This window comes from Alexandromys fortis, unplaced genomic scaffold (assembly GCF_014885135.2).
Source record: "Alexandromys fortis isolate MF-2015 unplaced genomic scaffold, M_Fortis_MF-2015_v1.1 scaffold_44, whole genome shotgun sequence".
Lineage (NCBI taxonomy): Eukaryota > Metazoa > Chordata > Mammalia > Rodentia > Cricetidae > Alexandromys > Alexandromys fortis.
This window is the reverse complement of record NW_026067921.1, coordinates 1,269,660-1,296,279: the sequence shown is the minus strand read 5'-3', so window position 1 is coordinate 1,296,279 and position 26,620 is coordinate 1,269,660. Positions and strand designations below refer to the sequence as shown.

The 26,620-nt window shown below is 46.5% G+C and overlaps 1 protein-coding gene across 5 annotated transcripts in view; it reads right to left on the bottom strand.

Moving 5' to 3' along the window:
• Positions 1–26,258, bottom strand: part of LOC126501034 (zinc finger protein 445) — a 28,304-nt gene extending 2,046 nt beyond the window's left edge. Inside the window, exons 1-7 of one of the 5 annotated variants that reach the window (XM_050141422.1) lie at positions 25,619–26,230; positions 21,864–22,446; positions 15,887–16,055; positions 14,894–14,952; positions 14,509–14,635; positions 13,235–13,345; positions 7,685–12,413 (exon numbers count right to left, since the gene is read on the bottom strand). In XM_050141422.1, the coding sequence (XP_049997379.1) occupies positions 10,327–12,413; positions 13,235–13,345; positions 14,509–14,635; positions 14,894–14,952; positions 15,887–16,055; positions 21,864–22,286 (2,976 nt within the window). In that variant the 5' untranslated portion in view covers positions 22,287–22,446; positions 25,619–26,230 and the 3' untranslated portion in view covers positions 7,685–10,326. The other 4 variants (XM_050141424.1, XM_050141423.1, XM_050141425.1 and 1 more) reach the window with 4 other exon arrangements.
• Between the last annotated feature and the right edge of the window lie 362 nt (positions 26,259–26,620).

The window sequence follows — 26,620 nt, the reverse complement described above, 5'->3', positions numbered from 1 at the left end:
GAAAACAAACTGAGCCAGCCAGGGAGCAAAGATCCTGCGTGGCCTCTGCTTCAGTTCACCACTTCGAGTCTCCGCCTGGAGTTTCCGCACTGACTTCCCTCAGCGATAGAGTGCGAGCTGAGAGTTATGAACTGAAATCAGTCCTTTCCTCCCCAAACTGCTTTCGGTCATGGTGTTTACCACACAGCAACAGAAACCTAAGACCTATGGATGTACTGAAGACGGACTTTGTCCTGTTGTTACTCCCTGAGCAATTCAGTAGAGCAACTGCTCCACGGCATTTACGTGACATTATGGTTTAGGAAAGGTTTTAAGTATGGGAGAAGATGGGAATACATTGCATGTATAAATCTATCCCGATTTATATTAGCAATTTGAGACTGCGCGTCTGCTGGGCATCCTGGTGCCCATCTCAAGAATAAGGAAGGGCAACTGGATACTAACTGTGATGATTTCAGTCACAGTAAGGCTGATACGTCCGGGTTCTAGGGGCCACGCATGTGCAGACAAGCCCTCAGGCAGAAGTGCCTACTGGCCCTTGGGGATGTTAAAGGGGCCCACGTCACCCACGGGGGGCGTGGATTACATCATCCACGTATGATTCAGCTGAGCCCTTGCAGCGCCTGCGTGAGCCCTGTCATCTGCGTAAGAAGTAGCCTCATCAACCCTGTGCCCATGCGCTAGGCAGCTTTTAAAAAATGGACACGCCATCTTCCTCTCCACCCCCCCTCTGCACACTGACTTCCCCAGGCCTGTACACACCCCCTCTAATAAACTCCTAAGCGGGTTTGTTGGGTGTTCTGTGTTTCCTACTCACACGTAATTTCACTAAGCATATTTTATGTTTTCCTGACCCAGTTCAGATATCTATGTAGTGTGCTAACTATCTCGGTGGAAGGTAAATGTTTAAATTTCTGATATTTTCTACACAATTCTATTGTATTGTTTGAACAGGCTGGTCACCATTCCTTAAGTTCATTTTGTAAGAAAAGCAACAATGATTAAATGGCTATAACTTGGAACAGTTTGGCATGAAAAATAAGGAGAGAAAACAGAGGCAGAGTAGCATGGGGTAACTCGACACTTATAATCCAAGAATTCTAAGAGCTGAGACTGGAGTTGAGGCTGAACATAGTGAGTTCAGGGGTACCCCAGTAAGACACCACCACCAGCTACCACCACCAGTCAAATTGCTTTTGCTAAGTTTTCTAAGACATGATCATGTCTGATCAGCAAAATGGTACATCAGAATTGGCCATGCACTTGGAACCTGTGCCTGTGTTCCTTACATGGCAGACGGCAAGCACAATTTTATTTTGGACCTTACAAAGTGTAGATTTCTGTGCAGTATCTAGGTGACTCAGTCTCAACATCTGAGTCCTAAAAGAGCGGTTTTGCTCCAACTCAGAGATGCAGAAGCAGGTGTGAGGAAGACTGGGGACTGGGCAAGGCGATGGCCCGTCCATCCACTGAGCCAGTTTAGGTTTTAAGTAGAATTTTATCTCCTTGATGGAAAGTCCTGTGGGAAATTACCCAACTCTATTTTAGGAACCTGAGGTCAAGAAGCCCCTCTAATTTGTCTTGTCTTCTGTTAATCTGCCTGTGTGTGCAGAAATGCCCCCAGCTAACTGCTAATCTTAGTTTTTTGTTAAACTGCTTGCTTGTGCAAAACTTGCCCCTGCAGCTGCCAAGCAAAATAACAGAATGTGATTTTCATATTTAAAAACCCCTTGCTCTAAACACTAGAGCTACCCTTGGGTCCCAGGCACCTGAGTATAGTCCCAGCCAGCTGGAATCTAGACCTTCAATTGGCTATTAACTGAACGGTCGTCTCTGCTGGGCTCCCCATAATAGTCTATCAGCAAGAGGATTTGACTGGCTGTTGCTAACTTGAACCTGGAAGGGGCTAAATAGAAACCACGAGGAGGAGACAGGGATGGATAAAGTGAGGGAAGGCCAGGTGGAGGCAGGAGGATCCAGAGTCCAAGACCCATAGTAACAATAAATAAATCAGCAACTGTTACAGTAGCAGCAGGAAGCTCAGGAAGGATGTGAATGCTGCCCCAGGGCAGGTGCAAGGTGGGGAGACTCTTTGAGGAGAGCTTACAATGTTTTGCTTTCTTTAGAATGGTCTTTAGGAACTTCACCATGTTCTGCTCCGTGTGTTACCCAGGCCAACCAGCAGCATTCTGACTCCTGGATTCTTTGTGAGGCTCTGTTTGCACAGGCCAAGGAGCCCTGCCTTCTGTCCCACTCTCCCCTCCCCCTCTCCCAGGCCCACAGGACTGACCTACAAGAAGTCCGGGTTTGAAGCTGCTGGAAGGTTATGGGGTGGCTTCTGCGCAGGTAGCTTCTGGACAGAGTAGGGATAATATCAGAAGCTGGGTGTTCCTAGCAACTGGTCTTTGTTATGTAACGCATTCCATCCTGGACAGGCCTGATTCCTCCTAGGGAACACACGCTGAAGTCTCTGTTACTGTGCCAGATGTTCCCCATCCCCAGAGGTGATCCCAACATTGTCTTTGCTTTCTGTAGCTCTTGCTTTCTGGCAGTCCAACACATGGCTTCTCTTCCAGAACATAAACGTGTAGCCAAGCAAGAATATGGCAGGTTAGCGTACATTCAGCACAGACCCACGCCCTACTCGCGTCATTGGAACAAGACCCCGCTCACTTGTTCTCATCCACCTACTCCTCCACAGCTTAGGTGCACCTCAAATCCTCAGCAAGCTGCCTCTGACCTGGGGTGGGCCAAATCGGATGTGGGATTTCCCCTCTCTATGCTGTGATTACCATTGGCTAATAAAGAAATTGTCTTGGGCCTGCACAGGGAATAGAGGTAGGCGGTGAAAACTAAACTGAATGCTGGGAGGAAGAAGGCTGAGTCAGAGAGAAGCCATGTAGCCCCACCAGAGACAGATGTTGAAACTTTGCCGGTAAGCCACTGCCACATGGCAATACACAGATTAATGGAAATGGGTTAAATTAAGAGTTAGCCAGCCGGGCGGTGGTGGCGCACGCCTTTAATCCCAGCACTTGGGAGGCAGAGACAGGCGGATCTCTGTGAGTTCGAGACCAGCCTGGTCTACAAGAGCTAGTTCCAGGACAGGCTCCAAAACCACAGAGAAACCCTGTCTCGAAAAACCAAAAAAAAAAAAAAAAAAAAAAGTTAGCCAATAAGAAGCTAGAGCTAATGGGCTAGCAATGATTTAAATAATATAGTTTCTGTGTGATTATTTCAGGGCTGAGCAGCCAGGAACCAACAAACAGTCTCCTGCAACACAAATCCTTCAAGTCTCGTGTCTATAATGTGTCAAATGGTGCGAGCTCATTCCACTAGACCATCCTAGTGGACTGGCCTAGGTCATTCAATAAGATTTCCCCTCTTACCTGCCTGGCGGTGTTCACCAATGGGGTCCATGAGCACTGCACTTAAGTCGCATTACTCAACGCCTCCAGAGGTTTCCCACTCAGCAGCCTCCATGGCAACCTTCCCCATGGGCAATGGTGGTCATAAGTATCCCAAGGTCATTCCTAAAATCAGAGGGGAGCCCTCTGCCTCTCCTCCCTCTCTGGCTTTACTCATCAGCTTTCATTGGTGTCCAACTGTCCGGCTTCTTTGGTTTCCACTGTGAAAAGTTGTCTTGGGCTACACATTGACACCCTTGTTTGGCAGCACCACACGGAAGTTACTTAGGAGAGGTTAGGTCTGGGTCCCCATTTCAACCATGACACTAAACGGATAGCTGCTCTTAGCTTGTTAACAATGAACCCCAAATTTCTTCTTTGATTTCACATACCTTCAAGTACCCAAACAGCTGGATGGGATCCTTTCGTTCTATTTGGGAGTCACAAGTAAGCAAGAAGTAACCGCTCTAATGTTGGGAGTCCTTGGGTTCTGAAGACTTTGAGATGAGCTCATAGACTTGGAGGCTTAAAACCCCAAGCCTTGGGAGGGAATTCAACCTGTCCCTCCAAGCTCTAGTGTTAAGGTTAGAGAGTTACAGCTTTGGGTTCCCATTGCTTGGAGGTCCAGCTTTTGACAGCTAGTGAAATCCTCCACTCTAGGCAACAGCTAGTGTTGGGATCCTCTGCCTTCCAAGGCCAGCAGCTCCCAGGAACTCCTCTAGCTGCAGTGTGCTTTAGTCGTGTCTGTCCTTGTTGTGTTTCTGAGAAAGGGCTGTGCACTCTCTTATCGAGCACCACAGAAAACATCACATGGGGAAAGAATGAGAGATACTTAATAAAAATCCTTAACAGATTTTACACGGGATTAAATTTGACAGTCTTCACCTGACCCAGGAACACTAAGAAAATGCAAACATTCACTTATCAAATAATATCTGCATGCTGTCTCCTGCATTTACGGCAGATTATTTATTGTATAAGAGTGCTTTCAACTTATTAGTATTTATTACCATAATACACGTAGAAGCATATATGCATTGTTCTCTGGGTCAGAGGCATAGAAGAATACATAATTTAAAATCAAAGCTATATATTAGCATAAGTTGGAAAAGATGGTTGCCAAGGCAAATTAAGTTGGTTGTTACACTATTAACTGAAAGGCAGGTTAAATATAGCTGGGTAGTGGTAAGTTACATCTTTAATCCTGGCTCTAGGAAGCAGAGGCAAGTGGATCTCTGAGGATAGCCAGAGCTACACAGAGAAACCCTGTCTTGAAAAACCAAAAATAATTTTAAAAGGCAGTTAAACAGATTTAGGAAAGGAATTTTTTGTTTTAGTTTTAGTTTTTCTTTGTTGTTTTGTTTGGGTTTTTTTTTTTTTTTTGTATTTTTGTTTTCTTTTGTTTTGAGACTGAGTTTCTCTGTGTAGTCCTGGCTGTCCTGGAACTCTCTTTGTAGACCAGGCTGGCTTCAAACTCACAGAGATCCACCTGCCTCTGCCTCCCCAGTGCTGGGATCAAAGGTGTGTGCCGCCGCTACCACCTGGCTTAGGAAGGCAGTTTTAAGTGACCTTAGGGTATACTATTAATTTGATTATAAGATTCAGCAGAAGTCCCAGTCTCTTAGAATGTAATGATATTTTCACAGTGTATAACCACTGTGATACACTGGACCCAGCACAACAGTACCATGGAGCAGCAGCACAGGGGAATACCTCCCAGCTGAATAGTCTTGACTGTATATGGGGAGGGGATTTGGGCGTGGAAAGCAAATAAAGGATTGTACAATCACATCAGAACTCTTGCTAAATTGCTGTGATTTCCCCTCATTTCGAAAATAGCTTTGAGGCCATTTAAATTTCTAGTCTAAGAAACTGCCGTCTTCTCGGAGCCCGTCACAGACTAATACTGCAAACAGCACTTAAGTTTTTAATGTGTAACAGAGCCCGAGTTCTGCCCAGTGCTGATAGAAGTTGGCTCCCTCCAGTCTTATTTCGGCCATGTTTCCACATCCTTAAATCCATCCTAAATGCTCCCTGGATTTCTGCCAATGACGCAGCTGTGGGGGTGCTGTACCTCTTCAGTCTGTGGCCCACGGAGATGTTATGAACATGCACATGAGCGAGCACAGGTGCCCACAGAGGCTGAAGGAGGCGGTGGATAACTGCAGTCAGTTTGCAGGAGCTGTGACTACCTGAGTTGGGTGCTAGCATCCTAATTCAAGGCATCTCCAAGCAAGTACTTCTAACTGCTGATCCATCTTTCCAGTCTCCTGGATGTTGGTTTATAAGAAAAAAACAAGTAGCCAGGCGGTGGTGGCGCACGCCTTTAATCCCAGCACTTGGGAGGCAGAGGCAGGCGGATCTCTGAGTTCGAGACCAGCCTGGTCTACAAGAGCTAGTTCCAGGACAGGCTCCAAAACCACAGAGAAACCTTGTCTCGAAAAACAAACAAAAAAATAATAAAATAAAATAAATAAACAAGTATAGTGGAGTATCCTGGGCATACATATCTTGTATATCACTTGTTCTTCAGGCAAAAGGGGACTAGCATTTGCAGTTCAATCTTGTAATGATCTGTCCTGTCCCTTTAAGAGACAAACCACGCCCACCCTCCCCACTCCCCCAATCTCCTGAGGCAAGCTGATCTTCAAGCTTCCAGCCAGAGTCCCTTCCTTCTCTCTGAGGCAGCTTCTCTCCCTTCTCCCCTCCCCCATCCACTAAATAAATATCCAACCTCACTCTGCATGGTGTGCCTATCCATCTGTCTCTCGCCCACCACGTGGCTCGGGACCAGCTGTTTTCCGGGACCTGCAGCGAGGTCTCATGGAGTGCCCATCGGTCTCTCTCTCCTCATGGGACCCTCTGGGGCTCGCTGCTCCTCATGGCCCACTGCAGCCACTTGGGGAACTTTGCCGTCCCTGCCTGGGACTGGCTGCTCTTGGGTCCTGCAGTTCACTGCCCACTACTTCAGGGAGCTGCAGCATGGTCTGGGGATCTGCAGTGTGGTTCCACAGCCCACTGCCTGCCGCCACTTGGGGTATGGTCTCGGGACCGGCTGCAGCCACTCGCGGATCCGCATCTTACTTTTACCCTAACAAACCTCATTGCGAATTGTTATCTAATTCCCCAAGAAAACCCGCTTCACACTCACACCCCTCCACAAAACTGAGACTTTCTGAAAAAAAGTTGGGCAGACACCACCAGTCAGACAACAAGAGGGGCAGGTGACTCGGATTGGGGATTGCAGAATGAGGGCCCTGGTGCAGTAACAAAAACCAAGGCTGGGAGAGGTTGTGATTCCCTCCTCCACGGTGCTACAGGGAGAGCCTGGACACCCATACCAGCTTGCCCAGATGGAGGGAAGGTCTTAGGCACTAACCCAGCTCAGTTCCGATCCTGTCTCTACCTCAACACATGCAGTGAACAGTTCCACAGTTTAAATAACTGGTATGGTTTTTTTGGTTTTTCAATATTAACAGTATCAGTACTAACTTAAAAGATGTGGTACCTGGCACACAAATACTCATTTTTTTCCACCTACCAGGAAAGTTGGATGGCTAACAAGCATCACTGTCCCAACTCCCATGCCACCAATAAAATTGTCCATATCTTTTCTTCTTCAGCAAAAGGAATTGAGAACGCTCACAATCTCTTAATTCAGAGATGGTACTGAGACACAAAACATCCTGGTGCACTGTGGCTGTTTAACCATCCCAACAGCCATTTTGTGTTGCCCCTCCCCCATTTGTTGAGGCAGGGTTTCTCTGTGAAACAGCCCCCACTGTCCTTGAATCTGCTTTGTAGACCTGGCTGGCTTCAAACTTCACCACCACCAATTTTAGCAGGTAAGAATGTTGAGAATTTAAGAGATAAAGTGGGGGGATGGTGAGATGGCTCAGCAGTTAAGAGCACTGCCTGCTCTTCCAAAGGTCCTGAGTTCAATTCCCAGCAACCACATGGGTGGCTCACAACCATCTGTAATGAGGTCTGGTGCCCTCTCCTAGCCTGCAGGGATACAGACAGAACATTGTATACATAATAAATATTTTAAAAAAAAAGAGAGATAAAGTGGGCCAAGTGCGGCCGCGTACACCTTTAATCCCAGCACTCTGGAGGCAGAAGCAGGCGATCTCTGTGAGCCTGAAGCCAGCCTGGTCTATACTCCAGAACTATCTCATAGAGAGAGAAGAGGGAGGGGAGACATGAGACCATTTAAGTAGCAGCAAGTGGCAGAGCTGCGACTTCCGTTTAATAATCATTATGTGGGTATCAGAGGCCATGCTTAATTTTTTTTATTTTGATATATATTTTAACAGTTGAAAAGACCCACATCTTATCCTGTTAAATCCTAACTTTAGGATATGCTTGTGTCAATTTCTAGAAGAACAAGTGAAGCCCCATGCACTCATTCTGGTTTCACCAGCACTGCACACCCAAAGAATCGGAGCACGTGAGCACACATCATTTCATAACTTTACACTCCTGTTTCATGTCTTTTGAATCCACAGAAAATTGTGCAAATTAACTTTATATCAGGAATGTTTACATGACAGTCACCAGTCTCAACATTACACATGCATTTTCAATACTGCCCCACCACCACCCTATGAGGTTAGTACTCCATCCCACTAAAGAAATAAGGAAACCCAAACCAAAGTGATGTGCCCACTTCCAATATGCTTAAACTTCATATAAACAGTGTATTATATTATATACAGCTTCTGCAGCTCTCAGTGTAGCTTCTACAGTCATTGTTTTTGCTGCTGTTTTGAGGCAGGGTATTGTTCTTTATACTCGCCTGGGGTGTGAACTCTGGTTCTCTTGCATCAGCACCCCACATCAGGACTCCAGGAGTGCACCTCCACAATGAGTTTATTATTCTTTCTGAAGGACCAGACAACCAGCTCCTGCACTGTCTGTTCCGCCAGCCCCGCTACCTAAACCCCGCTGAGCGAGCTGACTCACGCCCACCACTCTTCACACTAATCCAGAAGGGACCCAATGATAAGCTCTCGATTTTTTAAGACTTTCAAGTTGCCTAGCAATCTGTCTTCATTTCCACTTACAAAGGAGTCTGAATCCCAGTTGTTCTACCCTTTTCACACTTGAGCTTTCAAAAGCTAACTTTTGTAAGAGATTGCTAAGACAACCCATATGGCTTCTTCTTTGCACACTGGTCTGCCAGTCTTCGGTTAGGGTAGAACTGACCACACTGACCAGGTGAACAAGAAGTCACCCGACAGTCAGCCATTCCTTCGTGAGGATCTCCATCCGTCTGTCTCTCCCCACCTACTTCAGTTCCTCCGTCAGCAGAAAGGCCAAGCTGACAGAAGCCTGTGCTTCCCAAGCCAAGTTCGAGTACAAGATTAGACATAGCTGCCAAGCCAATCAGAAGCTGTCTGCCATCCAGCGATCTACTACTCAAATCACCCATAGCTGGGCTCCTACCCTGCAGCTGTGTACTTCTGCGTATGACTTCCCTCCAATACTTGACTCAAGTCCAACTTGTATGATCAAGGCTCACTTAAGATAAAGCTCCACTCGGCACAGCTAGGTGTCTTCAGAGAGGCGATTTTAAAATAAAGACTTTTAATGCTCATGCTGTCTTCTGAATGGATTTCTCACTTAGAAGTAGTTTGCTTGCACCTGTGAGCCACATGCAGAAGGCAGGACAGGACATGGAATCCCCTGGGACTGTAGCTGGCTGTGACCTGCTTACTGGGTGCTGGGAACTGAACCCACGCAAGAGCAACACAAATATTTAAGTGCAGTCATTTTTTCCAGCTTGGAGAAGCAATGGTGCCTGTTTGTTTTGCAAAAAGCAATGTAAGTGCCCAAGCTCAGCTTTCCCATGTGCCTGGACACATGAGAAGCAAGGACAAGTATAACTGGGAACCCAGGTGACATTGCCAGCTATGGCATGGAGCAAGAGGAATTAAAGGACGAGGTCCAGGATAATCTAGAGTGTGAGCACAGGGTAGACCAGAGACTCTCCCTGGAAAGACGGACCCAGGACTCAGTTTCAGTCGACTCTCCAGATGGCTCACCACACTCCACTCAGGGGTCTCCATACTAACCACCCCTAAAATCAGTCACCAGACAAGATCCACGCCCTCTGCCCTGGGTTCTTTCCCCATAGATTAACATAACTCACTCTACAACCCAACTCCCTTCCGCTTTTGAGTCAATTAGGGTTTCTGTTTAGGTTTCTCTATGCACCTGGCCCTGGTCAGTTTTTATTCTTCCAGCAGGTACTCCCCGGACGGTCCATTTAACATCACCGCCCACATCCTAGCCGGGTTCCTGCCACTCCTCTCTGGTCTACTTTGTCCTCAACACACATCACCATCCAGACTGTGATCTAGTTCATTTAAGGAAGAATCCTAAAAACAGCAGGGTTTTTGTCTGTTCTGGCCTCTTATATCTCAGCACAGACGATGGATCAATATGCTTGTTGAGATCAAACAATGGAACCCAGCACCTGTCCTTTCCACTTGCCACTGAGTCCACTTTAGGACCATCTAGCCAATAACCACCAGCCAGCTGTGAATGCCCCAGGAGACGTCTGAGGAGACCACACTGACACAAGTCAAACCTAAAGAGGACCTGGGGGTCTAAATGGCCCCTTCCCAGCAGACACACACACACACACACGCACACACACTTTCTACTCACAGACAGCAAGAGTTACACAAGGAGACCTGGGCTGCACAGGGCACTACTCTCCAGCACCACTTTCCAGCAGGCAGACTGAGGAGTCCCTGACCTCTTACATCCTTTTAAGCTTTTAAAGACCTCACACCAAGAACTCCCCGAACAGAAACAACTAAGTCTTGTAGAGGTTTTCCCCAGTGCCTGACAAGCTCTCTAGAAATGTAACAGGAACTATTCCCCACCGCCACTGTCACCAGACCCCAGGCTAATCTCTAACATGGTTTTTCACGTGCCGAGCCAAATTGGAAGACCACCTGAAGGTCTTCCCACACGCCTCACATTTGAAGGGCCTCTCTCTGGTGTGAAATCTCCTGTGGCTAATGAGATGGGAATGTTTGCTAAAGGTTTTCCCACAAACACTACACTTGTGGCAGGCTGTGGGTACACTCTGGAGTGCAGTGAACCTGCAGCTCCCGTCAAAAGGGCTCTCATACTCTTTGTGGGGCTTCTTTCCACTCAGTCTTAAATCCTGAATATTTAACCTTGCATCCCGACAGGAGGATAAGCCAGCATTATCAGACTGCAGTGCTCTGCTGTGTCTTCTCTGGTCAACAGAGCGGACATGGATCCCAACAAAATCTTTACCACGCCTCTGGGATTGAAAAGGTGTCTCTGTAGCATGGATCCTCTGATGATTAACAAGACGATAGTTTCTATCAAACGATTTTTCACACAGGTTGCACTTAAAACGTTTCTCTCCACTGTGTATTCCCTTGTGATCCATAAGGCTTCTTTTACGTGTAAAGGTTTTCCCACATTCTTGACACCAAAAGCGCTTCTTACCAGTGAGGATTCTTGACTCTAAATTTGAAGTCTGTTGACTTTCATGATAATACTGCTGGTACTGCTGGTAATAAGAGTGCAGCCTCACATGTCGGGAGAGATTGGAACTCCATCGGAAAGCTTTGTCACACTCCCTGCATTTATAGGGCTTCTCCCTCGTGTGAACTCTCTGGTGAATGAGAAGGAATGAGCGAATTCGGAATGTTTTGCTACAGTATTTACACTTGTGAGGCTCTTCTGTGTTGTTATCGCTCTGAGGAATGTGAAACACCGCACCCCGACTGAGAGGTTGGCCACTTTCAGGCTCTCTTTTAATAGTATGAAGCTTCATATGAATGATATAACCTGACCTATAGGTAAATGTTTTCCCACACTCATTACATTGGTATGGCTTCTCCCCTGTGTGAGTCCTCTGGTGCTCAATGAGTGATTTCTTTTGAGTAAAAGTTTTCCCACACTGATGACACAGGAAAGGTTTCTTCACGGCAGAGATAACCTGCTTCAAGTCTTCTCGACATTTCTCTTTCTTCTGGTGCAATCTCTTATGACGATAAAAGTTTGACTTCCACTTGAAGGATTTCCTACATCTGGTACATTTATAAGGTTTTTCCTGTGTGTGAATCCTTTGGTGTTCAAGAACATAGGACTTACAGCAGAAGGATTTCCCACACTGGCTGCAGTCCAAGCGTTTCTCCTCACCGCTGTCTGTCAAAGAACGACTGAGATCCAGGTTGGAGGTAAGAGCTTCTCTGCACTCATCAGATTTAGTATGGGTTTCTTGGTGTACACGGAGGGTTGACAGACGCTGGAAAGCTTTCTCACAAAAACTGCACTTATAAGGTTTCACTCCAGTGTGAATTTTCTCATGCCGCACACAGTTTGAACGCCACTTGAAGGCTTTCTCACACACCCTGCATTTAAATAGTTTCTCTTCATAATGGCATCTCTGATGGTCTTCAAGATGGGAGCGCTTACCGAAGGCCTTCCCACAGTGATGGCACCTGTAAGCCTTTGCCCTCACCGTATGAACACTCTGATGAGAGCTGAGGAGGAAGTCCTTCCCGCATGTGTCCTTTTCACTATCTTTTAGTCCAATACGAATACTCTGATATGCACCAAATCCCTTATCTCTGTTCCTGAGCCCATATTTCTTGTTATAATGGTGTGACCGTTTTCTGAAGTGTCTGTCACGGCCATGTTTAAAGGAAAGTTTTTTCTTAGAAACACTCACACACTTAACATGTTTTACATCAAGAATATTACTGCTTCCCAATACTTCAGATTCTCCTCCTGTCTCGTTACCGATGTCAGTTCCTTCCTTCATCTCTTTTACTTGTATGGGGCTTCCACAGGGCTTCTGTAGCTTGTTCTCTTCAAAATATTCTTTGAGCCCTGTTCCATCAGAAACACTTGTCTCAGGACATACTGATGGCACAGTAAAGGTTTCTGTGTATTCTGAAGGCTCCTGTTTCAAGATGAATTTGCTTGACTTAATCTGGGACTTACCTCCTGGTGAAGAAAAAAAAAGTACAAGGAAATATATTTTCCCCCATATTTGCAACCGAAGAAGGCAACAGGAAGCTATAAATCGGAAGATTCTTGCCTGAGTGCTATTACCTTCTTACAAAATTATGACAAAACCGTAAGAAGTATCTCAAATAATAGGGAAGGGAAGAAGAAGGGCCAATCCTGCAGGGAAATAAAAAGAGCTAAGGAGCTGGGCAGTGGTGGCGCACATCTTTAATCCCAGCACTCGGGAGGCAGAGGCAGGCGGATCTCCGTGAGTTCGAGGCCAGCCTGGTCTACAAGAGCTAGTTCCAGGACAGGCTCCAAAGGTACAGAGAAACCCTGTCTTGAAAAACCAAAATAAAATAAAATAAAAAGAGCTAAGGAAGAATATTAATAGCAAGACAGTAGAGAAAAATCATGGCGCAGGACTGATCACTGCACAGAAGTCCCCAGAAGTTAAGACGTGAGACTCTAGGGGCCTGACTGAGAGAGCCAAGCATCAAGCTCACCGTGGAAGGGATAAGCACAGGTAGTGCAGGAGTTAGTGCAGACACAGGAGTACGGGGCGTCATAACCAATGGAAAAGAGAACAGGGAAGCCCCGTGATGAGCAAGACCAATACTGAGATGCTGAAGAAGGGACAAGGCTGGGAAGAAATGGCCTTCCATAGGCCAAGAGGGGGAAAGAGGACTAGGGGCCCAGCTCCCCTGAGTAACTCCTAGGACATAATGGAGGATGTCCCTAGAGATGTATTTAACCATCCATCAGAGAAAGCAGTAAATTTAAGAGGGGCAGGGCATAGCAGATTTTATAGAACTCACCTTCGGGGGCAGTACCTGGATCCCTCTTGGGCTGAACTGTGCAGACATCCACGACCCATGGCTTCCTTGCTTCTAGCCAGGATATGAGAGCAGGTTTGGGAGATGACTCCACTGCAGGAAAGAAGGGAATGGGGTGGGAAGACAGGACACAGAACTACACTCGACAGCCTAAAGTCCTGGTAGAGAGGAGGCAAGGCCAGAAAAACAAACGGAAGAAGCTAGGGCAAGATACCTGGGCAGTCATTTCTCAATCTTCCTAATGCTGTGACCCTATAGTACAGTTCCTCATGTTGCGATGACCTTCAACCATAGTTATTTTCGTTGCTACTTCTGTAATTTTGCTCTCATTATGAATCATGATATAAGTATTTCTGAAGACAGAGGTTTGCCAACGGTATCATGACCCACAGGTTGAGAACTGCTGCCCTAAGCAGCCGTGAGAGGCTGACTGAAAAGATGCTTCATCAGGTAAAGGGAACTGGGTGCTCCTCCAGAGGATCTGGTTCATCAGGTAAAGGGCCCTGGGTGCTCCTCCAGAGGATCTGCTTCAGTTTCCAGCATCCACATGGTGGGTAATAACCATCTCTAACTCCAATTCCAAGGGATCTGATACCCTCTCCTAACTTCCATGAGCACTGTATGAGGTGGTACACAGATAAACACCCACACATCCTTCAAACTACATCAGTCAACCATGTTTGAATGGATCAACCTGGAACTTGAAATAGCCTCAGTCTTTTCTTTCTTTCTCTCTCTCTCTTTTTTTGTTTCTGTTTTTCGAGACAGGCTTTCTCTACATCACAGTCCTGGTTGTCCTGGAACTCACTTTGTAGACCAGGTTGGCTTCGAACTCACAGAGAGCCAACTGCTGGGATTAAAGGCATGTGCCACCACCACCCAGCCTCAGTCTTTTCAATAACCCCATATAACAGACATTACCATCTCCGTTATTCAAGAGGGATAGTTAGTTTAGTGATAGATTAAGTAATAAGGTTGGTAGTTACAGAGCCGAAGTCTAAGGCTACACATTATAATAAAACACAAGGGCCAGTGAAGATGGCTCTGTGAGTAAAGGCCCGTTGCCAAGCCCAGGACTCACATGGTTGGAAGGACAGAGACTCCTCCCCTCTCACTAACTGACTTCTCACTGTATGAGCTGTGGCAGTCAAGTGCCTACAAGCATACACATCCATGCACACAAATGAGTTTTTTTTTTTTTTTAATTAAAAAAAAAAAGGTAGAAGTGGAGGTTGGCAGGGATGCTAAAGACTTACCAACAGAAACCACATTCCCGTAGTTCTCCAGCATAACATCCCGGTAAAGATTGCGCTGAGCAGAGTCCAAGCATCCCCACTCTTCCTGAGAGAAGGTCACCCTCACGTCCTGGAAAGTCAAAGCTTCCTGAAAAATAAGATAAAAACAATGATTTAGAGTTGATCATGGGCCTGATACAGAATTAACTAATACTGGAAAAATCTGGCCACGGTAAAAGACCATCACCCAGCAGAAAAGCTCTGGTCTCCTAAAAATGAAGTCAAATGACAGTCCAGGATGAAGAAAGCCGCACTACTCGTAAGGTAGCAGTGCCTGAGACACCAAAAAAGACCCAAAGCTGGCTCACCTAGTGCCAGTTACCAAGGGCTTGGTGATTGTTGTTACCTGGCATCCGATGTCTTCTACTGTCGGGGAATGGGCAGGCTCCAAGACAGCAGGAGCATCTGAAGGAGGAAAGAGCCGTCAGAGAGCTCTCGACACCCAGGAAGCCCACTCTCCTCACTCCCACAAGCAGGCAGACTGCTGTTCAAGATGCACAGACATGGGAGGGAGGGAAGGAGGGAGGGTGGGAGGGAGGGAGGGAGGAGCAGGACAGACTCCATTTTAGACCGGAATTGAGGGCTGAATTTGGTTCTGGTCAAAACCACAAACTTGTAGAGTTTGTGCCCCAGTCAAGGCAACCCCACCGGGTGGGCCAGCCAATGAGAAACTCTGGTCAGTGTCTGCGGGCTCCAGAAGTCCTTGTGACTTCTCTGTGTAACCAATAACTTAAGTGCCCTTAGACCCTAGTCAACGAGTGACCCAACCCTGAAACGCCAAGGCATGTGGGTTTTCCCTTAAAAACCCATAACCCTGGGGGCTGGAGAGATGGCTCAGTGGTTAAGAGCATTGCCTGCTCTTCCAAAGGTCCTGAGTTCAATTCCCGGCAACCACATGGTGGCTCACAACCATCTGTAAAGAGGTCTGGTGCCCTCTTCTGGCTGCAGACATGCACACAGACAGAATATTAAAAAACATAATAAATAAATATTTAAAAAAAAAAAAACAAACCCATAACCCTGAAAGCTTGAAGCCATTCTCCATCACCCACTACATCAGGGTGCTGGGTGATGGCCCAAGCTCGAGCTTTTGATCAACAAACCCCTGTGTTTACATGGGATACTGGACTGGCTCTGTGGTGGTCATGTTTGGGGATCTTACAACGTGACACGGGCACCAAACATTTCCTCAGTGTCTTTTGGGGACTGGAAAGGAAGAGTGGAGGGCAATGGAAGACACCAGGGAGGAGTTCAGGAGAACACAGAGCTAGGTGACAAAAAGTTCTTGTGAGGTAACACAGGACGTATAACAGAAAGCTAGGGTCTAGGCAGTGAGTACCATCTTGCCCAGCCAGGAATTTACAAACTCCTAGTCCACGTGGAGGCTCCAAATGGTCCTCTAGAGCAGAACTGTTCCTGAGCCGTGACATAGGGGACCATATCTGTGCAGACTGCAGAGCTCCAGTGCCTATCCAGTGCACACCTGGGTTCTGAGCAAGGCATGGGTCCTGGCAAAAAGAAAATGTTATGAGAACATTCCAACAGAAATAGGAAGCAAATTCATAAAATAGTCCCTGAACAGGGATGGGCCACCAGGCCCGCTGATCATTTCCTGGCGAAAGGCACCCAAAGAGAAGACAAAAGAGAAACATTTTATTCCATGGCCTCCCTGCACCAGGGAGTCCATAAGGTTACCACTTAACATAAGGATACACATGGCAAGTTGGTAATAGGAATCCTCACATGGCACAGGGAAGCCTTCTCATTACTGCCTACCTGTCCCCTGGCCTAAAGATGAGAAACGAAAGGGAGTGAGGGAATAATGGTTTGCAGCAGAGACCAGACAAGTGTACTGAAATGGACAATGGCCTCAGAGAAAGTGGGCTTTCAAACTGTAAACCTGGCAAAACAGTGACCACCATCAGAGAGGCAATATTAATTTTAAGAGTCAGCCAGGAAAGAAACCACACAGAAAAGCTCTCCTATGCTCATCTGTTGGGTCCCTTGAGGACAGGCCTTGGCATCCCCACTTGATCTGTTTTGCACTCTTGTGGTTGATTGTTCCGAAAACAGGAACAAAAACAGCAACAATCTGTTGTTTTCAGCAATGTTTCTAAGGATGTTTACCCCTCAGCCATGTGAGTTACGGTGATGAGCTTCCTGCTTTTGCTGGCTCGGCCTCCCCTGCTGAGGGCTATAGATACAATGTGAGAAAGTGGAATAAAGGCTTGCCTGCAGAACCTGAAGTGTGCTGTGTGTTAATCCTGACGTCCCTGGCTCACAGCAGCATCCTCTCAGAGAACAGGAAGGAGGGCTTTGCTCTTGTGCAGGAAGCTCTGTCTCTGAGACAAGGCTTTCCTTAATGTAGAAATGAACGCTCCTGGCACAGTGGCTGACACTTTTGTATACTGATGTCAACAAGCCTTAGACTGAGGCCACTGAATGTAGGGCAAAGACTGAAACTTTGGATCTAGTCCTAACTAAGCCATACTCTTGTAGGTGTTCTATCTTATGCTATTTCATAAATTAGTAATGTTAAGATCCCAACTCAAAAAGCCTGCTTGCAACTGCCTTAAGCATATGTCCTAGGTGGACAATCAGCAGTGGAAAAGCACAGAACAGCCCTGACTGCCACTCGCACCCTGACCACAGCACCCTGCCCCACCCGCCTGCCAGGACACACCTGGTGCGCATGACACAAGGGACAGGGTTTGGGTTTTTGTGTATTTTCTGGGAAATAGAAGGAACAAACAGCTATGGCCTAGAACTGACCCAATATGCTAATGTGGTATAAAATGTTGTATCCAATCACTCTGTACCTCACACCCATTTTATACTAATGTTGTGGTTTTGCCTATAAAAAGTTGCTGGAATTGCTGTTCGGGGTGTTCTGCCTCTTTGGAGACTAGAGGCACCCAGTTACACGATGGTTAATAAACCCTCTTGCTTCTTGCATCTGCTGGACTGGTTAATTGAGTCGTGGGGCTTCTCCCTCTTGGGCCTGCACCCAGTGGCTGAGGGTCTTTCAGTATCAGGTCCCTCTGAATATACTATCGCTTTTGGTAAAAATGACAAGGGCACGTTCAGATTTTTAAAAAGACACAAACATTTTGTTTTTAGTAAGCATTACTTATGTTGATTTACTACATCATTTACCACCGGTAGACTATGATCAAATGATACTTGATTTAATTTTTGTAATAAATTTGAGAAATAAACCAGAAATATTAGTAATTTTAAATGCATGAATTATGCATGTAGGCTCATATTTTATTTAACTAAAACTTGAAAGCCTAAAAGATGATAAACACTTTTTGAAAAAAACTCCAAAGGAGCCCGATGTGGTGGCTCCCACCTTTAACGCCAGCACTCGGGAGGCAGAGGCGGGCGGAACTGTGTTCAATGCCAGTCTGGTCTAAGAAGTTGCAGGACAGCCAGGGCTATGGAGAGACCCTGCCTCAAAACCAACTAAACATGCCGGGCGGTGGTGGCGCACGCCTTTAATCCCAGCACTCGGGAGGCAGAGGCAGGCAGATCTTTTTGAGTTCGAGGCCAGCCTGGTCTACAAGAACTAGTTCCAGGACAAGCTCCAAAGCTACAGAGAAATTCTGTCTCAAAAAACCAAAAACAAACAAAAACAAAAAACCAACCAAAGAAAACTCAAAAGGCAGAGACGCAGCTTCCTGTGTGCAAAAGGACTAAGAAGAATGCAGCGAGCAACCCAGCATCCCTTTGCCGACAGGCCTGACCCTCAGTTCTGCTTCTCTGCACTGGGACCAAGCACATTACAAAGCATTCAAACAGATACTGAACAAATCCTCATAATTTGTTAATTTCTGCATTTCTTTCTCAATAAACTGAGGTCCTGAAAGACTGACTTGGTGACTTCATTTTGTATCTCAGATGAAATTTATTTTACTAAGTACCAGTAACAAAAAAGGAAGTGGCACTATTTGAAAGCATTAAAAGGATTAGCAAGTATGGCCTTGGAGGAAGTATGGGGGGGGGGGGTTGAGGTTTAGCCCACGCCAGGCTCAGGCTCCACCTATGGATCAGGATGTTGCTCTCCAGCACTTGCCTGCATGCTGCCACACTACCTACCACGGTGATAAAGTGCTAAACCTCTGAAACTGTGAGCAAATCCCCAATTTTATTCTCTAAGAGCTGCCTTGGTTACGGTCCCTCTTCACAGAAACATTATAGTGATTAGACAGGCTCTTTGCAAAACTCAGTGTGTCTTTGCCATTTTTGCTACTCACATTTCTTCTAGCTATATCTGCTCAGCTTACAGCTGCAAAAAGAAAACCTTGGCATTTTCCAGCCACGGTGTGGTTTTCATGCTTAAATATAAACCCTGAGAAAGGCTTGGTATTACACTTGGGTCCCATGAAAGACCCCAGCTTAGCTGCTGTAACGCCATTTTGCAAGGCTTTAAAACAAACAAGTAAAGTTCAGGATAAGGTTAGTAATCCTAGGCTGCCAAACAGGGTGTCTGCGGTCAGATATCTGGCCTAGGAGGTGCTTAAAACTGAGATCTTCTGATTTCCCAGCCAAGGGCAGCCACCCAGCCCTTGAGCCAAGCCCCCACCCAAGACCTCCCACACTCCAGCATATAAGCAGATAGCTCCTCTGTGCTCTTCCATTCAGAGTTCATGATTCCTGACTCCTTTCTGCTCCTCCTCTGCCCCTACCACCCAAACCTATGGTTACTTTTTTTTTTTTAACTGTGTGCACAGTGTTTTGTCTGCATGTATGCCTGCATGACAGAAGAGGGCACCAGATCTCATTACAGATGGTTGTGAGCCATCATGTGGCTGCTGGGAATTGAACTCAGGACCTCTGGAAGACCAGCCAGTGCTCTTAACCTCTGAGCCATCTTTCTAGTCTGCCTATGGTTAGTCTTAAGCCAAATCAGATTATGTTGTGGTAGTAGGGAGTGAACTAGGAAGTGTAGTTTTGCCGGAGAAGTGGCTTTGTTGGAGGAAGTGTGTCACTGTCTGTGGATCCAGATGTAGGACTCTCAGCTCTTTCTGCAGTACCATGTCTGCCTGCACACCACCACACTTCTTCCCTCCATGACCATAATGGACTAAACTCACAAAAATGTAAGTCAACCCCAATTAAATGTTTTTCTTTATAGGAGATGACATGGTTGTGGTGTCTCTTCACAGAAGCAGAAATCCTAACTAAGACAGAAGTTGGTACAGTCAGTACCAGGGACCGGGCATTGTTGTGAAAGACAGAAACCTCGCTTGTTTGGAGGACTGTGGACTTTGGATTAGAAAAGCAGGTGAATACTTTACTTGGGGTTTAGTGAGCCACACTAATATAAGAAGATAGTGATAATTTGAACAGTGGTGGCCTATGTAAGGAGGTTTCAGAGGAGAATTTTAGTATATAGCCTGGATATCTTCTGATATTTTGGCAAAAAATGTGGCTGCTTTTTGCCTCTATCCAAAAAAAAGGTCTGCCCAAGGCTAAAGTACAAGTTTTGGATTAATTCCATTGGCAGAGGAAATCTCAAAAACAGCCTATTGGGGCTGGAGAGATGGCTCAGAGGTTAAGAGCATTGCCTGCTCTTCCAAAGGTCCTGAGTTCAATTCCCAGCAACCACATGGTGGCTCACAACCATCTGTAATGGGATCTGGTGCCCTCTTCTGGCCTGCAGTCATACACACAGAATATTGTATACATAATAAATAAATAAATATTTAAAAAAAAACAGCCTATTATTGACTCTGTTCACTCTTAATTAATTAGTATTCACTCTTAATGAAGATCTATAATGAAAAGAAGCAAGTTGAGCAAGGAAAAATACAAAATGTTCAATTTGAGGAGAAAAGGGGCACCAGGAAGTGGAGCTAAATAAATCCTGTATTCAAGGAGATAAACAGATTAAAGAAAATCCTGATATTAAATGGAATAAAAAGAGTGATGACCTCTGTGCAAGATCCCATCCAGCTAAACTTGCAGCTTGTGAAGGATTGAGCCACGTGCATCAGTGCATACCTTTAAGCCTATCACGCTGGAGACAGAGGCATGCACATCTCTGAGTTTGAGGTCAGTCTGGTCTACAGATCCAGGTCCAGGACAGCCAAGCTTAGGCAGTGAAGGAAATCATCAACAGAAAGCTGATGAAGATGTAACTGATGAGGGGCCATGTTCTAGCCCCCCACAAGCAGCGGAACATGGCAGCTCTGACCACATGATTTTGGGTTAGAGTCAAGGATGAAAGGGGTTGTGGAATCTCCCTCCATGACTAAGGAAAGCTACTGAGGCTAGGCATGTGTCAAGAATGTCCCTGAATGGAAGTTGTGTAGGTGAAGCCTGGATTGCCTTGGGGACCCCAGGATGCTGGAGGTGCCAGAGTCGTGAGATACTAGCTGGGGAAAGCTGCTAGCTGGGAAGGGAACCAGCCCGAGAGTCAACAAAACTCAAAGGAGTTGGAGATTTGAAGAGTGTTTTGACATCAGACATGGAGAGACAGTTTGGAGTTTACCAGTTGGTTTTTGGTCTTGCTTTGGCCCAGTATTTCCTCCCTGTGCTCCCTTCCCTATGTTTTGGGATGGTAATGTATATCCTGTGTTGAAAGTATGTGATCCCTTTTTTGATTTTATAGGGGGTTATAGTTAAGAGATTGTACAGCTCTCTGACAAGACTCTGAGCTTGTAAATAAGTGTGACACTGTTGAAGACTATGGGGACTTTTGAAGTTGGACTAAATGTATTCTGCATTATGGTGTGGCTACAAGCCTATGGGAGCCAGGGAGTGGAATGCAGTAGCTTGAATAAAAATGGCCCCCTTAGGCCCATAGGGAGTAGAACTATTAGAAGCTGTAGCCTTAATGGAGTAGGAACGGGCATTGTTGGAGGAAGTGTGTCCTTGTCACTTCCTGCTGCCTGTGGATGCAGATGCAAACTTTCAGTTTCTTCTGCAGCGCCACGTCTGCCTGCACACCGCCATGCTTACCATGGCCACAATGGACTAAACCTCTGAAACTACAAGCCAGTCCCAATTAAATGTTTTTAAGAGTTGACTTGGTCGTGGTGTCTCTTCACAGCAATAGAAACCTTAACGGAAGTGGAGCTGGATTTTCTATACTATAAACCATTTTATCCATAAACTAATTTTATTTTATTAATACCTGCTGATCCTATTCTAGAGGTGGTCCTTCCTGTGTGAAGTGGAAAAAGCACCTTGCTAAATGGTCCGCGATCAGAGTCCAGTTCTCAGATGCTCAGGTTATTTCCCTACATGCCCCAAGCTCACATTTCTCATCCACAAAAAGGCAGGCAGAGCCTATACATATCACCTACCCTCAGTGGTGCTCCATGGTGATCCCTCTGCAGCTCTTCCAGCAGGGCCACAACCTCCGTACCACTCTCTGGACAATGGAGCTGCACCCACGTCCGCAGCTCTCCAGGCAGGATGCTCAGGAACTGCTCCAGCACCAGCAGCTCCAGCATCTGTGCTTTGGAAAGAACATCAGGCCTGATCCACCAGCGGCAGAGCTCCTGGAGCCGGCTCAGAGTTTCTAGGGGTCCAGAAGACTCATGGTAGCGAAGCTGCCTGAAGAGCTGACGGAACAGCTCCTGTCCAGGGCGGTTAAGCGTCTGTGGCCTGGCAGTCTGCACAGAAGCATAGTCATCCTCCTCCTCTTCCTTCTTTACCTTACGAAGGTGCTCTTGTTCCCTTGAAGCCTGAGCTGAGTGGGCCGCATAGCACCTGCCTGGAGGCATCACTCTTGTCCAGGGTCACCCAGATAAAGACAAAACAAGTCTGCTGCTTTCAATGAATCACTGCTGTGTCCTCGGGAGTATCTTCTCAGCACTGCAGTACACAATGTCATTTGCTAGGTCATTAGAAGTTACTGGTAAGAGGCTGAAATAACCAACATTCCTGTTCAGAAGAAAACAGAAAAGAAAATGATGTCCATCACACATGATGCCACTAGGTGGGGAATCACTTGTGAGAGAAGACGTATGTGCATGAGTCCTTACACAGACTGAGACCAAGGATGGTAAGCTAATAAAGTTTCTCTCAACACAGGTAAGATATGAATAGGGCTAGAAGACACAAGCGGCTGAGAAAAAGGCCAAGCAACATCTGAATAAGTAGACAGATACATTGCACCGACATTCCTGTAGGGGGAGACACAGCATGAAAACCTATCAATTCTCACATTGATGTTTAGTTCAATTCCAGCAAAATCTCAGAGATGGAAGGCAGAGAAGGTGGGGGATGTGTCTAGCATGTCCACATCCCTGAATTTAATCCCCAGAACCACTGGGGGAAAAAAGAGAAAAGATATTGGCTGGGAGAAGGGGTATTTAATGGAAGAAACCACAACCCAATGGGGGTAGGGAGGGCATCACTGGAAGATTCCAAAAATACCAGTGATAATCTATCACAAGGAAGTAACTCCCCCATTTCTCAAGATTGTTCTCAAGATTATAACCTAACTTTGTGGTCAGCCAGTTTCTGGAAAAAAGTCACTGAACCAATTAACCTAGATTTTTGGCTCTACTCTTCCTGCTAGGGGTGGGGGTCTGGATTTATCCTGGTCTTTCAGTAGTTGCTGTCATGCTGGACAGAGAAATACCAGAAATCAGCAAAAGACAAAACTATACACCTAAGCAGAGCAGGGGCAGGGAGCCCAGCAGGCTAAGCAGAGCAGGGGCAGGGAGCCCAGCAGGCAAAGGTGCTCGCCTCCCCAGCACTGAGTTCCATCCCCAGAACCCACAAGGTGGGGAGAACTGACTCCACACCCATAAAAACACATTATGCACACACATGCATGCACACACACACACACACACACAGTAAATTAAAATTTAAAACATAATTTAATTAAAGCAGGCCAGGCATGATAATGAATGTCTATTATCCCAGCACTTGGGAAGTAGAGGCAGGAGGATAAGGAATTCAAGGCCAGCTTGGGCTGCCTGCTAAGACCCTGTCTCAAAACAAAACAAAAACAAAGAAGAGGGGCCAGAAGTAGACAATGACATAATCAGATCACATTTAAAAAGCAAGGACAGTCAAATCAGCAGAGTCCCATCATTTAGGAGACAGAAGCAGGCAGGTCTTTGTGACTTGGAGGTGAGCTGTAACAGCAAATCACAGGCCAGCAGGGCTATGTGAGAGACTGTCTCAAAAACAACAAAGCAAGGAAAAAGAGCAATCTTTCTCACAAGGCCTCACAACAAGAAATGTAAAAGAAAAAGAACACAATATTCATTAATAAAGGCAAGATGCTAACCAGGAAGAGAATGGCTTTTGTTCTGTTCTTGTTGAGACAGGGTTTCTCTGTGTAGTCCTTGATGTCCTAGAACTCCCTCTGTAGAACAGGCTGGCCTCAAACTCACAGAGATCCACCTGCCTCTCTAGTGCTGACATTAAAGGCATGCACCACCAAGACCCGGCCAGGAAGTGAATTAAGGAGAAACACAATTCCTTCCCCTAAAACAGCACAGATTACAACGTCAAACACAGAAATCTTGAAGTGGTAAAAGCTGAGAAATGCCAGTAACAAGGACACATCAGTTTATCTGAGAACAAGAAAACATCAGATACAAGAACATTCTAAAATTGCAAATAACATAGAGACAGGCTGATCTCTGTGAGTTCGAGGCCAGCCTGGTCTACAAGAGCTAGTTCCAGGACAGGCTCCAAAGCCACAGAGAAACCCTGTCTCAAAAATGCAAATAACAAAATATTTCAAAAAAAAAGTCAAGACCTTGGGGGCTGGAGAGATGGCTCTGTAGTTGAGATCACTGGTCACTCCTTCCAGAGGACCCTAGTTCAATTCCTTGCACCCACCTGGTAGCTCATAACTGTCTATAACTACTGTCTGAAGGGACCTGACACCCTCTTCTAGCTCCCACAGGCACCAGGCACACACATGGTGGTTAGACACGCATGCAGACAAAACACTTACATATTAAAAGAATTTTTAAAGGAAATTTTTTTTATCAAGGTCTTAATTGTATAGCTATTCTTGGTAGTGACTGTTACTACACAGGAATAAAGCAGGAAGGGCCTACAGAATGGCCCAACAGGGTAAGTTTAGCGTCAAAACTGCAGCTCAGCTGAACTTTTGTTGGACGGCAGGAACCAACCGGGCAGCAAGAGGTGTTCCCACAGGTGTTCCCTGATCCCCGCAGGCTCACTGCCACTTGTACACAACTCACACACAAATAAGATGTGGGACGCATGTTCAAGGCCAGTAGTGTATCAGCAAGATTCTCCACCCAGGAGAGAGGCAGTTTGGGGTTTGTAAAGCCAAAAACCACAAATGGCAAAGAGAGGCAGAACCGGTGGCAAAATAAAGTTTCTAGAACACAGCAACAATGGACTTTCCTGGACCTGGACGTTTGGTCAAGAATGAAGCTCGGCCCGGCTGGGGAGCAGTCACGCGGAACTCACAAAATGGAGTCAGCTAAAGCAAAATGGGGTTCCTCCATCGGTTCATTTCCACCTTTCTGTCATTTTATTCTCCAGCAACTCTGACATCACAAAATGCTCATAATACTTCCTGGATACCAGAAGCCACAGAAAATTTGGGGTTGGGACTGTGAGCACTTTTCAGTTTTCAAGTGCGTATCAAAGCTTAATTTCAAACGCGTCCTTTCAGCTTATAAAACATTTATCTTTTTTACTTAAAAATTTGAAAGGCAGGGCTCATTAAATTGCCAAGGTTCCTCAGAAGCGGGGGTTAACAGGCCTGAGCCACTTAGACCGTGCTGTCCCAAGCATTTTATCTCCTACAGCTGACGTCATGACCATAGAACAATTTTGTTTTTGTTTTTAAGGTAACAGCAAAACCAACCCGCACGATGAACCGTGGGCCGCCGTGCTGAGTTTGTCAAGAAGTCAGGACGCCAGGAGTCACAATGGCGGAGACCGGACTTGCAGGGTCTCGGAGAAACCGGAGGCTGCCGGACAGCACCGACCCAGACCGGCCCGGTTCCCGGAGAACCCACCCGGGTGGTGGCATCGCTGGTGGGGTCAGGACGCCCCAGACTGTGCCCCGCCGCCCGCTCGCCCACCCGCTCTCCCGGCCGCTCACCGCCCAACGCCGGAACCTTCGCGTTACTCCCCGGATGGCCGTGCTGCCCGCTGTGTCCACCTTGCCGTGGCCTCTCTAGGACAGCGGAAGTCTACCTTCTGGGGGCTCTCTAGGATACCCGGAGGAATGCCGCCTCGGCTGCTCTCCGCCCTAATTCGCCCTGGCTCCCTTCATGGCCCAGCTCGCCCGCCAGTCTAGCTAGGCTAGGTGGTTGAATGCCCGGCATTCCACGCGCCGCCCTCTGTCTGGAGATTAGAGCTTTCTCTAGAAGAGTAGGTGTGGCCTGGAGGCGTTGTTCTGGAGGAAGCGCTTTTCTTTCAGTGGATCCACTAAAGGGTAACTGATTTCAGTTGGGCAAACCCTTGTGCAGAAACTGAAGGACTCAGACAAACGTGGCTCTTTCTCCCTTGCTAAAGCGTTAGATTCCCGTGTTTAGGCACGTCCACATTCCTGAAGCTAGCCACCAAGGTCCCTAATTTGCTTCTTTCTAATGCCGAACTCATTCCTGAATCTGAGCACTAAAGTTCAACGATCAAAGTTCCCCGTTTGACTATGATTAACATGCCCATCAGAACTTATCAACCCTCCCCTTCTTTCCTTTTAAACATTACACCTACACAACTGTTCGCTACTGTTTTCTTATCGATTTGATTCAGCCACCTTGTCTCTTGGCCTTCTTTAATAAAGTACCTCTTTGTGCTGGAAATTGGTGTTTGGGTGGGGTCTGTGCCTAATCTGGTCTCTAGATGGGTGCCACCCAGGGTATGCAGATCTTTTTGGACCCCCTCCCCCTGCCCCCCACACGCACTTCAGAATAACTTCCAGCACAGCACAGACCGTTCTTGTGTGAAATTCAGGGCAGCGCTAATACCAGAAATGTTGCAATTGAACACCCCGACGGTGCTGCGGAAATTTCTGGGAAACTGAGTCATTGAACTCTTTTCAGTTGGACAGAGGTACTTACTTGGATAACTCGGTAATGGAAATCATCCTGGACCTCTC